Here is a 14,027-nt window from a genome sequence, read left to right on the forward strand (position 1 = left end):
TGATTATGCTGCAGATGACTTACTTTCGCTACAGCTCCCAGGATTATTTATGGAAAGCCATTACTCTTTTTTAAAAAATGTAAATCGCTGCGTGATCCTCGGATGAATTTAACAAGTAAGTAATAATAAAAAATAAATAAGTGGCATAAGAGTGCTTTAAATGTACGGTTTGGTCATGTTGGTACGATCAGATTACTATATTTTTTTTTTTAAAGAATCTATTGTTTTTATTGTTGTGAGCCTCTTTTCCCCTTTGCTTCTGTTGTTAGAAAAACCACAATACAAATCTCAAATCAAATGGAGAATCCTAAATTTTAAAAAAGGATGTGAGAAGTCGTAAGTCACTCTACTCTTTACTATCTCTATTGCCCATAGGCCTTCTGTAAACTCTCTTGGCGAAGCCGCCAACCCACTCCTGTACAATCTTGCGAGGGGTTACAATGGTGATGACATCAGTTCCGTTCTGCACAGGAAGTGACACAAAGAAAAAAACCCCACACCTTTCTCTATGGTACATTTCCCTTCCAAATCCCCCGTATCCAGCCGCGGCCCAGAGCGTCGTTTCCGGGATGTGCTCCTCTCCTTTTCATCCTCCGCAGGAACCGGAAGTGGGTGGGGAAAAAACGGGAAGCCGGTCTTTACTCGGCGCCTGCCTTGGGCAGCCATCTTGGAGGGTCGCGGCGGCGGCGGGAAGAGCGCCTGAGGGACCCAGCGAGACGCCCAGGCTGAGAGGCCGACTCCGGCTCCGGCTCCCCTCCTTCCCCCTTTCCCCCGCCCCGAGGCCGCGCAGGGGGGCCCTGAGCCCAACAGGGAGAGGTGAGTCGAGGAAAGGAGGAGTGGAGGGTGGAGGAAAGAAGGAGCCAGGCAGGCCGAGGAAGGAAGAGCGGGTTTGTGGGGGGGGGGGAGAATGTTATTTTGTTATTATGGGGTGCAGCTTCTGGCCTGGGAAGCCGAATGGCCGTGTCCGAACAAAAGGCCCGCATCCCTCCTAGGCCGGCGCTTGTGGGGAGCCTCCGAACCCCCTCTCCCTTTGGGGTGACTCCGTTGGAAACCACTGTCGCCTGCACTGGCTGGCAGCTCTCCAAGGGTTCGGAGGACCTTACCTGGAGACGCCGCCGGGGATTGAACCTAGGGCTTTCGGAGCGCGGGGCAGGAGCTCGGCCCCCGAGATAGGGATACGGGAAGCTCTGTTTACACCGAGTCCGACCCTTGGCCCATGTAGCTCAGTATTGCCTGCACTGACTGGCAGCAGTATACCGGTCAGGGGTCTGTGGGGAGCCCACAACCTCACTCTTCTACAGGGCTTGGGGACAAGGTGCGCTGCAGTTAAGTTTCTGTTTATATTACAGATTGTTGCCGGCGTTTGTCCTTCTCAGAGTAGGTCCATAAAAACCAATGGACACCAATGACCAGAGATTCATTGATTTCGGCGCGTTTTAAGTAGAACTTAGTTGGTTGCTGTAACCCATTGGGCTATGTATGTAACTTAGATTTACTTGGAGTAGGTCCAATTGGTTAACCAACCCATGTTTATCAAGCCTATTAATTTCAGTGAGTCTGCTCAGAGCAGGACCAACACTGAATACCACCTGTTGCATTTTTTGATTCTGGGGTTGGACTTTTAAAATGTGCTTGCTAACTCCTAATCTTTGGTAATACTTTTAAAAACTTTTAAACACTTGTATTGTTAGCTGTATGTTAAGCTTGCTGCTTTGTGAGGAGATTTGCTAAAAAAGTGGGTTAAAACCTAATAAACAAACAGGGCATGTTTGCAACAGCCCTCCCCTGTGGAATGAGCTCTAGAAGCTATGGCTTCTGTCCAGTGTTAATCCTAGTTGGAGTTGACCCATTGAAATTAATGGGCATGCCAAACTGAGTTCCATTGATTTTAATGGGCCTGCTCTTGGATACAACTCAATGTTTAGAGATCTTCTATCTCTGTACACAGATGTTCTGCTCTGTTCCTGTGTATCATGGCCAAGAGCCTCAGAAGAGACACCAAAAGTTCTGCCCGGCTCAGTTTTCTGTTTCTGGCAGTGTTCAGCTAGATGCCCCTGGATAGCCAATAAGCAAGGCATGAGAGCAACGTTTTCTTTATGTTGTTTACTCCTCAGGAACTGGTAATTGAGAGCTTCTGTAGACTGCTTCTGGTTCCTTGAGAGCCTTTGCTGCTCAGAGTACTTACCTTATGCCATTGTGCCATTTAGCTAAGGCAGCTTTCTCTGCCTAAATGGAAGGGCCATGCAGAGCTCAGTAGTAGAGCTAATGAGTTACATACAGAAGATCCCCTGTTCAGCCTCTAGAGCCTTCAAGTAGTTCTGGCAAAGGCCTTATTTGGAACCCTGAGGAGCTGCTGCCAGTGTAGACTGTACTGAGCTAGACAGATCAGTGAGCTGATCTGGCATAAGGCAGCTTCCTATGTTTTTGGGGGGTTCTGTACAGCAATCATGATTGGTAGCCATTGACAAATGTAGGTGATTTTGTCTATCGTTTAAAAAACCCCTTCAAAACTACTGTATCTCTCTACACCTCCACTTCCATCAGAACTTTTGTATTACTTCTTCAGAAGATCTAATTTCCATCCAGTCCAGCACCCAATTTCTCACAGTGGCCAACCAGCTGCCTCTGAGAATCAGCATCCGAAGCCCTTTTCTCCATGTTGTTCACCACAGACAGCTGTTCAGATGTATTCTTCTGCCTCTGACCCTGGAGGTGACATATAGTAACCACAGCTAGTTGCCATTGAAAGCCTTATCCTCCTGAATTTGTCTCATCCCCTTTTAAAGCAATCCAAGCCAGTGGTTGTTGCCACATCTTGCAGCAGTGAGTTCCATAAGTTAAACATGCAACTGGGTGCACTTCTCAGTGTATGATGCATTAATGTTACATTTTTCAGTCGAGAATTGGGCTAGGTGTAGGTCATCCAGCTTTAAAGAGCTGGTAACCTTCAGCTCTGGTCGTTTAGTGAGAGGTACCACTCTCTCGCAGCTACTTCGATAGATACCTAGCCAATTTCCAGTGAGATCTCACCAAAATCTTGCAATAGCTTGTCGTAAATTGGCGTTGGTGCCAGCGGTGCTTCTGTGCCGGTGGCAGAGGTGGCATGGCAAGCAGTCTGGGGGCGGTGCAGCAGAGCAGGGTGGCACTTCCCATTTGACCTCAAGTGGTGAAATGGGACATGCCGTCCCTGAGGTACACTGCCTCTGACCATGGAGGTTCTGGCCTCGGCTCTCATGGATTGCTGGTGTTTGGCACTAGTTCCCAACAAAGTTATTAGAGCCTTTCATAATAACATCCTTGGTGCATCAGACCAGCCTGTCTAGTCATCACATTCCAGAGTGGCTATTCAAATGACTGAATCTTAAAAGAGGCAGCCTTCTGTGTTGTTTGTCACTCTGCCACTTGGTCTCACTTCCTTTGCACCTGAAGTTTTTAATCCCAGCAAATCAGCTGCCCGACTCGATCAAACCAAAGACCCATAAAGTCCATCAGCCTGTACAGCCCACATGACTCTGGGGTGCACGCACAGCAAGATACGAAGGCCAAAATGTTCCCTCACTCCTTGACCCGAATGTGTGGTCTTCAGAGGTGCACTGCCATTGAACAAAGAGCTGTCCTGCCAAATGTCTGGGATCTTTGGCACGGATGGGGGTTAAGAGGTTGCCTTTGAAGAGTTTCTGGATGTGGAAGGGCAGCCATCAATTGGAATAGCTGACTCTTAGGTCATGTACATGCCATATGTTAAAGCATGCCCCCTGGAAAAATCCTGGGAACTGTAGTTTAAGGGTGATAGGAATTGCAGCTGTGTGATGGGTTAAACTACGATTCCCAAGTTTCTTTTTCGTGGGGATGGGGAGAAATGGCAGGTATGCAGCTTTATTAACAACAGTTAAGTCGTCTAGTAACTGCTAGCCTATTTAGGGTTTTCTGTTTTCAGTTTATTATGGACCCACACGGACAGCTAACAAAAATTCAGTAGTACAGTGGTACTTCAGGTTACATACGTTTGAGGTTACAGACTCTGCTAACCCAGAAATAGTGCTTCAGGTTAAGAACTTTGCTTCAGGATGAGAACAGAAATCATGCGGCGGCGGCAGGAGGCCCCATCAGCTAAAGTGGTGCTTCAAGTTAAGAACAGTTTCAGGTTGAAAACGGACCTCCGGAATGAATTAAGTACTTAACCCGAGGTACCACTGTATATCCAACTAAATGCGGGGCATATAAAGCCTAAACATATTAAATAATAACACCCAATTTGGAACCATGAAATCCATATTCATCTAGACGGCATAGCGGGGGGAGGTACCTGTAAATCTGAAACTAAACTATTTGAAATAAAATCCCACCATATTGAGCAGAAGTGATCTTTCTGTCCCTTTGGGACCCATAACGTGTGTGTGTGTTTGTCTGCAGTAACTAGGTTCCAGAGATTTTTACACCATAAGGATATACTCAGATTTTTAAACGATTTCCACTGTTGTTCTATACAGATGCTGCTGCCCACATCCATGCCAAAATTTCCTTTTGGCTGCATCTTTTCATCATGCCTGTCTGTGCGTTTAGTAAGGGAATAACTGAGGAGAAATTTGAATGTGCGTTACAAAGACGTTTCTCCTCCCCACCCCCCACCCCCAAACTTTGGTCGGTGGTTTCTCACAAAGTTCAGAAAGCTTATTGTGCTCCCATTCACCCCTCCCTTTCCTAAAAAAATAGTCCTTGAACTTCTGTGGGACAAGCCAGGCTGTTCCTAAACACCCCCCCCCCCACCGCCCGTTATGCTTCTTAACCTTCCTCGTGCTGCTGGATCAAGCAGTCAAAGCCCTGAGAGTTTTCTTAGAATATTTTGTTTGAGCGTGGTGCGCTTAAAGGGAACTTTTATCAGTTTGACCTTCGATAACCAATATTGCACAAGAAAACGTTGAGCTTCTTCTCCCTACCCCTCCACTCCTTTCTCTGAGTTCAGAAGCTGCTCCCCTACCCAGAGTGTAAAGTTAAGGCAAATGAACTGAAAAAATGAGAAAACAACTCCTTAAGAAACTTCCTGGATTTGGAAAATTTAACTACTGCCCAGCTGCCAATCTCCTCTTCTTGGGCAAAGTTCTTTAGTGGGTTTACATGGACCAGATTGAGGTGCTACTGCAGGAAAATGATTTTCTACATCCATTTCAATTGGGATTTAGGCCTGGTTTTGACACAGAAACTACTCTGGTCACCCTGTATGTATGGTGACCTTTGTTGGGAGACAGACAAGGGAAATGTGTCATTAATTCTTTGAAGACCTTTGCAAAGGCTCTTGTAGGCAGCTGGGACTTGTTATTGAAAGTTGATGTTCTGCAGGTGCCAGCAAGGTGGGCAAAACTGAGGGACACCAGTCAAAGTTCTGATTAGCTTGGCACTGCCCTTCCGCTTTCTGCTCTCCTGCAGTTGCAGGGTTCCGGACCATTAGATTGGCAGCTGTTGCTCCTGGTTTGGCAGTGGGTAACAGAAGCATTGCATGTGGTAGAAAGCCTTCTTGCTGGCGCTGTTGATCTTCTTTCCATTGGCTGCCGTCTGCCCTGGCAACACAAACAAACTTGGGTGTGTGTATATATAAGTTTGGTGAGACAGGAACTGTGTTGTCCTTCCTGGTCTCTACATTGTCACCAGCTCTACTCCTGCAGCTTAAAAGAACTTGCACTTGAGCGTTGCCTTTTCCTCCTCCCTCCCCCCCTTTTCCTCGTGTGCTGTGTCTTTTTACATTGTGAGTCCTGAGAGCAGGGAAACTGTCTTTAGTAATGATTTTTGTAAGCTGCTCTGAAAGCCTCTTTGGCTGAAAGGGAAGTTAAAAATGTTGGAAATAAATAAATAAGTGTATTTTCCCTCCCCCCCACCCCCTTTATCGGCAGATGAGCAGCAATAGTAATAAGCGAGCACCCACGACAGCTACCCAGAGACTCAAACAGGACTACCTGCGAATTAAAAAAGACCCAGTGCCTTATATATGTGCTGAACCTCTACCGTCAAATATCCTTGAATGGTAAGGAAAGGGGGCCAACTGGGCAGGGGTCACAGCCTTTTGGGTTGTCATCAATGTTGGTCCTACACAGAGTAGACCCATTGAAATGGGTGGACACAGATAACTTGGGTAGACTCTGCGTAGGATTTCATTGGATACGGCCCTCTTCTTTATTTATGGTGAAAGTGTGCTTGATGGAATCATCCGACGAACACAGAAGCCTATTGACCTTTAAGGGAGACATTCCATGTATATCTACAGGCAATGACCGTCTTGCGCAGGGATTGCATTCCAGACCCCCGCACATGGCAGTGGAGCGCATGCAACCCTGCTCCACCCCCTATTCTGGCCAATTCCAGGGTTGCACACATGCATGGTTGCATGTCAGTTGGACGCACCTAAAACAGTTGTTGCCTGCACTCAGAACTTACTTACTGCATTTATATCTCACCTTTCTTCCACATTTCCCAGTGTGGCACAACTGGTCTTCCCCATTAATCCCCACAACAGCCTGTGAGGTAGGCGCTGCTATGAGGCAGTCACTGGCTGAAGGTCACTTCCTGGCCAAGTGGGGCTTTGAAGCCTGGTCTCCCAGGCCTCAACCCAGCACTCTTGACCACTAAACCACACTGGTGTGGGGGGTGTGTAAATGCACATAACATGATGAGAGGTGTCACCCGGAGAAAATTAATCGCAAGCCTAGGATCTGTTCTCTTTATCAAATGAGTCATTGCCAAAATTGCTCTGTGATGCCCCAAATTTAACTGAAATCGCATCCACTTGTAAGTGTTTCTGGACATGCGATGATTCTTCTACCCCACATCATGAAACCATACAGCGTTCCTGCAGGGCTTCCTATAGCAAACCTGCTTTTTGAAGTGGGGATGTAATACGTAACTTACTTCTCTCCCTTTCTCTCTCCCCCTTCCCTATCCCCCTTCCTTGGAAACTGTTCAATAAAAGCTCTCCCTTTCTCCCTTAGGCACTATGTTGTACGGGGACCGGAGTTGACGCCGTACGAAGGTAAATCGCAGCAACCATTTGAAACGCCAGATAAAAATAAAGCTAGACTATGAAGTAAACAAGCCTTCCTCAAAATGCTCTAACAACACCAACAATATGTGCTTTAGATCTGTGTTGTTGCTGGTGGTACTTGGTGACTTCCCCCTTCTATATCTAAACCACTTAAAGTGGTTCAGGTTACATACTCTTCAGGTTACAGACTCCGCTAACCCAGAAATAGTAGCTCAGGTTAAGAACTTAGCTTCAGGATGAGAACAGAAATAGTTCTCCGGTGGTGTGGCGGCAGCAGGAGGCCCCATTAGCTAAAGTGGTGCTTCAGGTTAAGAACGGACCTCTGGAACGAATTAAGTACTTAACCCGAGGTAACACTGTATATAAATGGTTTAGATATAGAATAGGGAAGTCACCAAGTACCACCAGCAATGACAGATCTAAAGCACATATTGTTGGTGTTGTCAGAGCATTTTGAGGAAGGCTTGTTTACTTCAACCCCCCCCCCCCAGGCTCCCAGAGTGGCTTACAAATACCAGTAAGACATTCCCTGTCCTCTGACCCGCAGTCCTAAAAAATACGACACGAAAGGATAAGAGAGGGGTAAAGCAAACGTGGGCACCCGTCCTTAGTTCTTGCAGTGAGCTAACTTGGCTGGAATGGAAAGATTTGGGGAGGAAGAGGCCAAAGGTGCTTGTCTTTTCATCAGAGCTGGTAGGGAGCCCGATCTCTCCCTTTTCCTACAGACACTTCTTACTACCCTGGCTAGATAAATTTTTTAGAGGCTCCCACAGCCCATAAAGCTGTATCTCTCTTTTTGGTGGCCTGCTTCGTATTTGACGTGACCAGTTTGGTTGCCGTTGACAGCCATTTGTAGTTTTTTTGTGGGGTGGGTGTATGTGGTAGCAGTGGTTTTAAATAGGATGTGTGTGTTTGAATTGCCATCGGGTGTTCAGTGCATTTGCCAGGCTGATTCTGAGCAAACCTGAACCTCCCCACCTTCGCTGCTAATTGAATAAGGGTTGTTTTTATTTCCTTTCCGACACTTTAGGTGGCTATTATCACGGGAAACTGATCTTCCCCAGAGAATTTCCTTTCAAACCTCCTAGTATTTATATGATAACACCGAATGGAAGATTTAAATGCAATACAAGGTAAGTAGCTGCCTTTAATGTCTGCCCATCCCTACTGTTACAGCCAATGACTTCAAAGCCGAGCAGTGTCTTCTAGAAAACTGGATTCTAAAATCCAATGCTGGGTGAGGGGTGGGAGGGGGCAAAGTCAGCCCTCAATACTGTTCCCCCCACCTCACCTCACTCTGATATGTTGGATCTAAGCTGGTCCACAGATCTCTTTGCCAAGGGGTTCCCCTCCCCCTTTTGTCTCATCAGCACAGGAAGCTAGCTTTTGCAGAGATAGTCTCTAGGCCTATCTGTACCTAGACATTGTCTGCTCTGGCTGACCAAACTCCTCTAGTCTAGGCGATTCTCAGCTTTGTTAACCTGGGATCCATTTATGTGGCAAATGAGCCCTCCTGCGTAGAAAGCACATGCTCTGCTGTTAAACAAGATGCAAGGAATATTTTTCAGCCCAAGGACCTTAGTATATTTAATTTAATTTAATTTCCTTCCTTCCACTCTTTAAGTTCCCAGAGTGTGGGTTGCAAACAATTTTAAATATGACTTTAAGAACAGTTTAAAGCAAATCACAACCATCTCAGGTGTCAGAGGCCAGGCTGAAGCTTTGCATCTTCAAGAATTATATGCGATCTAAATGGAACCACAGCCAGGAAGCTGGCTACTACATTTTAGCCCAGTTGGAGCTTCAGCGCCATCTTCAAGGGCAGCCCCACATAGAGCACATTGCAGTAATCCAGTTGGGGGGGCAAGTTATAGCTTTCCCTTCTAGGCAACCTCTGGGTGTGAGTGTGTGCATTTGCCAGTGATGGGCAGGGCCAGAGGCAAGAGTAGATTGAAACAGATAAGATGGCGATGTTACCCCATGTGAGCTCTCTTTTCTAGTACATTTTAAGCTGTCTCAAGGAGACAAAGTAACCTTTATCAAGTCCTTCTAAAACCGACTGGGAGCGGCCAGCTTCCACACTCTCAAGCCCGTTTTAAGACTCTTCACCTCCTAGAAAGCTCACGCTGTATAAGGAGCTTGGGAATTTGCTCAACCCTGTGGGAAGATTTTGGCTTAATATACAGCAGAGGCCAGCAAACTTGTTTCTTTGGAGCGATAAACAAAGAGTTTATAAAGAACTCGTCAGCGCTAGCTGACGTTATTGGTGCTCAAGGACGCCATCATAAACAGGGAAAAGGAGAGAGAGAGAGAGAGAGAGAAATATGCAAGAGAATGGATAGAATTTTCTCTCATGTGTAGGGAGGTCTTTGCAAAATCTGGAATAAGTGTAAATAGATATTTTGTTACTATCCTAATCCAACCTTGAAAGCACTTTTTGGAGGATCTGCTGTATTTGAAAGAGGCAAAATAGCCAGTGAATTGATAGCGCTGCACTGGGGTGCTAATGACGGAGCTACAGTTTCACGCTTGCTTCCTAATCAGGACTGTTCTTATTGTCTCAGATACCTATCTTGAGGTATATATACCTTGTTGTCTCATTACCAATATACATACCTTGTGCCATACATTTAAACCATGTCCCGCCCCCAATAATCCTGGGAACTGTAGTTTACGCTTGATAGAACTACAATTCCCAGCAACTTTAACAACCTACAGTTCACATGATTCTTTGGTTGTGGGGACGCAGAACATTATTTATTTCTCTTATGGGGTTTTTGAATGGGGTTTTTGTGGTGGGAGGGAGGCGGTTTGGTAAAAATGTAGTCCTGATGCTCTTTGGTATAAATAATAAATTATTATTATTATTATTATTATTATTATTATTATTATTATTATTAGTGGAGTTTTATCTAATTTTGTACTGACCTTTTCCCTTGCAGGTTATGTCTTTCAATTACCGACTTCCACCCGGACACGTGGAACCCAGCGTGGTCGGTCTCGACTATCTTAACAGGCCTTCTTAGTTTTATGGTTGAAAAAGGTCCCACTCTGGGCAGTATAGAAACGTCAGAGTTCACAGTAAGTAACCTCCCAGGGCAGGATCTGCTAGCTGCCTATGAAAAATAAATAACTGAATGCTGCAGAGTTCCTCCAAGGTTCGGTTGTTTCATTTGCAAAAATGCCGGCTCCAAACTGATGCCCACCTTTTCTTTTTGTTCCCCGTCTCTCAACAGAAAAGGCAGCTTGCGTCGCAGAGTTTAGCATTTAACGTCAAAGACAAAGTCTTCTGTGAATTATTCCCTGACGTGGTGGAGGTAAGCTCGAACATTTGGAAACTGGTATTAGCAAAATGGGATCAATGTGCACGGTGCAATAGTCACGGTTGGCTGTGGGTTACCTCTAGTATCACAGGAACACAGGAAGTTGCCTTATACCAAGTCAGACCCATTCAGCTCAGTATTGTCTATACTGGGATTTTAGGCTGGAGTCTATCCCCCCTCCCCCAGCCCTACCTGGAAATGCCATTGGGGATTGAACCCGGGACCTTCTGTATGCATTGCAGATGCTCTGCCACTGAGCTCCTGGTTCATCTTAGTTTGGCGTGTCTGCACTGACTGACCTGTTGCCCAAGGTGCCATTCAGTGTCAGACAAGCTAAATTGACCAATGCATCTAAACCAGTATAAGACGGCCTTTCTGGGCAACCTTGATGGCATCAATTTTATTGCACGTAGAGGCGGGGAGGAGGGACCTAGGAAGCTGCCTTACACTGGCTCAGTACCTGCGTCCATCTAGCCCGGTATAGTCTACACTGACTGGCGCCTTGTACGCCTCCTTCCGGTAACTCAGGACCACCATACTTCTTTCCATATGAACCTACCTGGACCCTGAGATCATCTTCTTAGGCCCTTCTCCTGGTGCCTCCTCCTCGAGAGAACGGGCCTTCTCTGCAGTAGCTCCCCATCTGTGGAATGCTCTCCCCAGGGAAGTTCTCTTGGCACTTTCATTGTACACGCTTAGGTGCCAGGCAAAAACTTTCCTTTTTAACCTGGCCTTTGGTTGATCTGATTTACATCCTACGCCCTTTTTTAAAAAAATATTTTTTTTGGGAGGGGGGCTCTTGGGTTTTTGTTTTTATTTATTTTGTGGTTTTATGTCTTGATTTTATTTTGTGAACAATCCTACACCAGTGTGGTGTAGTGGTTAAGAGCGGTAGACTCGTAATCTGGTGAACCGGGTTCGCTTCCCCGCTCCTCCACATGCAGCTGCTGGGTGACCTTGGGCCAGTCACACTTCTTTGAAGTCTCTCAGCCCCACTCACCTCACAGAGTGTTTGTTGTGGGGGAGGAAGGGAAAAGAGAATGTTAGCCGCTTTGAGACTCCTTAAAGGGAGTGAAAGGCGGGATATCAAATCCAAACTCTTCTTCTTCTTCCTGAGACCCCCAAGTATAGGACAGTATATAAATTCAATTAACAATAACAACAACAACAATTCCTGCAGCCAAGCTGGTGCCAGATGTATTTGCTCTGCTTTCCTTTGAACTGCATCAGTGAGGCCAAGAGGCGGGTCTTGTCGTCTGGGCAACCCAGGACCTCCATACAGTGCATTCTGCCCAGGCTTGAACCCTGAGGAGGTTACTGCAGCGCTGCTAACACAGCAGTTTGACTTCACCCCAGAGGCGCACTCCATTGTCTCTCGAGACAGACTGGTGCCAACATTGCCGATGTTGTTTGCTACAGTTTACAGGGCTAATGTGGTTCTTTTGTTTTTATGTAAGTTGTTACACTAAATATTAACGTATAATACGGTCCCTCCCTCTCCCCCGCCCCCGATGATATTATGTACCTGCACAAGTTTCTCTTTAACGCAAGTTGCTTGTAGACCTTTGGGCGGCAAGTTTCTGGTATCTGCAATAAACAAATCAGTTTGTCAGCACCAGCGCAGACGTTGCCCCTCGCTGATCTCCCTTCCCTGTTTTTCCCTGTCCCAGGAAATCAAGCAGAAACAAAAGGCGCGAGAAGATCTCCACAGCCGGCCCCTGACCCTCCCGCTCCCGGACGTCGTCCCCGACGGGGAAGCCCACCACGTCCAGAACGGGCTGCCCCTCCTCAACGGTCACATCCCATTGGCCGCTGCCAACAACCACCCCGGCCTGCAGCAGGCCAATCGGAACCATGGACTCCTGGGCGGAGCTTTGGCGAACTTGTTTGTTATAGTCGGCTTTGCGGCCTTCGCCTACACGGTGAAGTACGTCCTGAGGAGCATAGCGCAGGAGTGAAGGCGCTGTTTTTCCTCCCTCCAACCCATCCACCTACACCCCTCCCGGTTCCAAGACCAAAATTAGTGGTAGCGGCAGGAAAACAAAACAAAAGCGTATGGGACTCCCTAGGTATCTTATTCCCGACTCTGGGATAAATACCGCGATGTACAGGTAAAAACAAAAGTTTGGCTCATGGGTTTAGTTTTGGGGATGGGGGAAGGGGGGAAAACAACTCACCTTTAAAAATTTGTAGCAAATGCAACTTGGGGCAGAGGAGGAGAAGAAATGAGTCGTGTCCCAGGACAGGTGAGGTAGGATTCCTGTTTTTAAAAAATAGACTAGCTAGCCAAGAGGAAAAATGGTTTCTGCCTACCTCTCCCTCCCTCCCTCCCCGCAAAATGGCATTGTTGTGTTGTTTTTACTTACCTCAGAATCAGTTCTGGAATCCTTCAGCTCTTTTTCAGTATTCACTTGGATTTGCACATTTTGGAGACACCAGGGGGTTCCCCATGTCACGCCAGGGTGGGAAGGGGAAGGCTGCATAACCCTCCGAATCTGCCAGTTGACCTCTGCATTCTCTCCTTCCACCTTTTGGTCTTTTTTGACTCATTAGACTGCCAGTCACACCTTAGAACTTCCTGTCGTGTGAAGTGGTTTGTAGAGGAAACACAGAGGGGGCGGAGGAGGGTAAAGGAATAGTTGAGCTGCCTCCCCGTCTCTCCCAAATGCCCAGCCCCAAATACCATCGCTTCACGTGCTGGTGCTCATCTGTTGAGCATGTCAGTCTGCTCTTAGGCCAAGACGTTCATCGTTTTTTAAAAAAGGGACACGTTTGGCTGTTTTTCTTTTAAAAAGTAAAGATTACGATAGTGAAGCGAGGGGGAGCAAGGCACTGCTTGCGCTGCCGTCCCCATGAGAGCCTCGTTGTGCCAAGAGAGGTAGCTAGTTTGCTTTTTGCCTCCTGCCATCCCACACAATCATGGCTAGTCCAGGCCCCTCATGGTAGTGGGATGTGCATTTTAAGTGCACGTACATTTTTTTTTCTTGTCACAATAATGCAAGGTTTCTGTTATTTACTCCTGACCTGCACAAGCTCTCACTATTGCCAGTCACAGCTGAAAAAAATTGTCGATTGAGCAGTCTGAACAGTCCGTCTCCAGGTTTCATTTGCTGTCCTTATTTCATTTTTAATGGAGGCTTTTATAGTTTGTGTTTTTCTTAATTGTTACTTTTTTAAAAAAAATCCTCCCTGAAACAGCTGTGTTAAAAAAGTACAGTTTAAGTCTGTGATCATGTTAGGGTTGCTTTGCGGTTGCTTTTTCTCCCCCCCCCCTCGCAATTGGCCACCAGGTGTAGCTGTTCAGTTAGAATTCATCTCTCCAAAATGCAGAGCCCATAGATTTCGGAAGACTTTCTGTTGACCTCAGGCATGTTGGGAGCAAAGCCCCCTCAAGCTACGTCATGGGGATTTGCCTCCGGCATTGGCCCTACTCAAAGAGTCGACGCAGTTGAAATGAGCGGGCATAACTGATTTTTGGTCCATTCATTTCAGTGGGTCTGCTCAGAGTAGGACTTTGTTGGGATCCCTGGTTTTTGCTTTGCTTTGGGTTGAGGCACAGTGGTGACTCACTTGCCCTGTAAACGCAGATCGAGGGGTGCTCCTTCTCTGCTCAGATTTTTGGAATTTCGTCTCGCTTGAACCCCAAATCTTCACCCTTATAGGGAACTATAAAT

General features: G+C 46.7%; 1 protein-coding gene and 1 long non-coding RNA gene across 2 annotated transcripts in view; one reads left to right on the forward strand and one right to left on the reverse strand.

Moving 5' to 3' along the window:
- The window catches only part of LOC309536595, a 157,374-nt gene that overhangs the window by 123,225 nt on the left and 20,122 nt on the right, over window positions 1–14,027 (reverse strand). The gene's annotated exons all lie outside the window — the stretch shown is intronic.
- UBE2J2 (ubiquitin conjugating enzyme E2 J2) lies at window positions 643–13,876 on the forward strand. Its single transcript, XM_082233093.1, has 7 exons — window positions 643–816; window positions 5,886–6,016; window positions 6,978–7,018; window positions 8,061–8,163; window positions 9,973–10,111; window positions 10,267–10,347; window positions 12,024–13,876. Exons 2-7 carry the CDS (start codon window positions 5,886–5,888, stop codon window positions 12,309–12,311), a joined length of 783 nt encoding a protein of 260 aa, XP_082089219.1. The 5' UTR covers window positions 643–816; the 3' UTR covers window positions 12,312–13,876.

Source organism: Podarcis vaucheri (assembly GCF_965113315.1).
Source record: "Podarcis vaucheri genome assembly, chromosome: 7".
Lineage (NCBI taxonomy): Eukaryota > Metazoa > Chordata > Lepidosauria > Squamata > Lacertidae > Podarcis > Podarcis vaucheri.

Coding starts and splice junctions, on each gene's coding strand:
- UBE2J2 (XM_082233093.1), top strand. CDS start 5,886: ATGAGCAGCAATAGTAATAAGCGAGCACCCACGACAGCTACCCAGAGA. Junction 6,017..6,977: donor CCGTCAAATATCCTTGAATG/GTAAGGAAAGGG, acceptor TTTCTCCCTTAG/GCACTATGTTGTACGGGGAC. Junction 8,164..9,972: donor AGATTTAAATGCAATACAAG/GTAAGTAGCTGC, acceptor TTTCCCTTGCAG/GTTATGTCTTTCAATTACCG.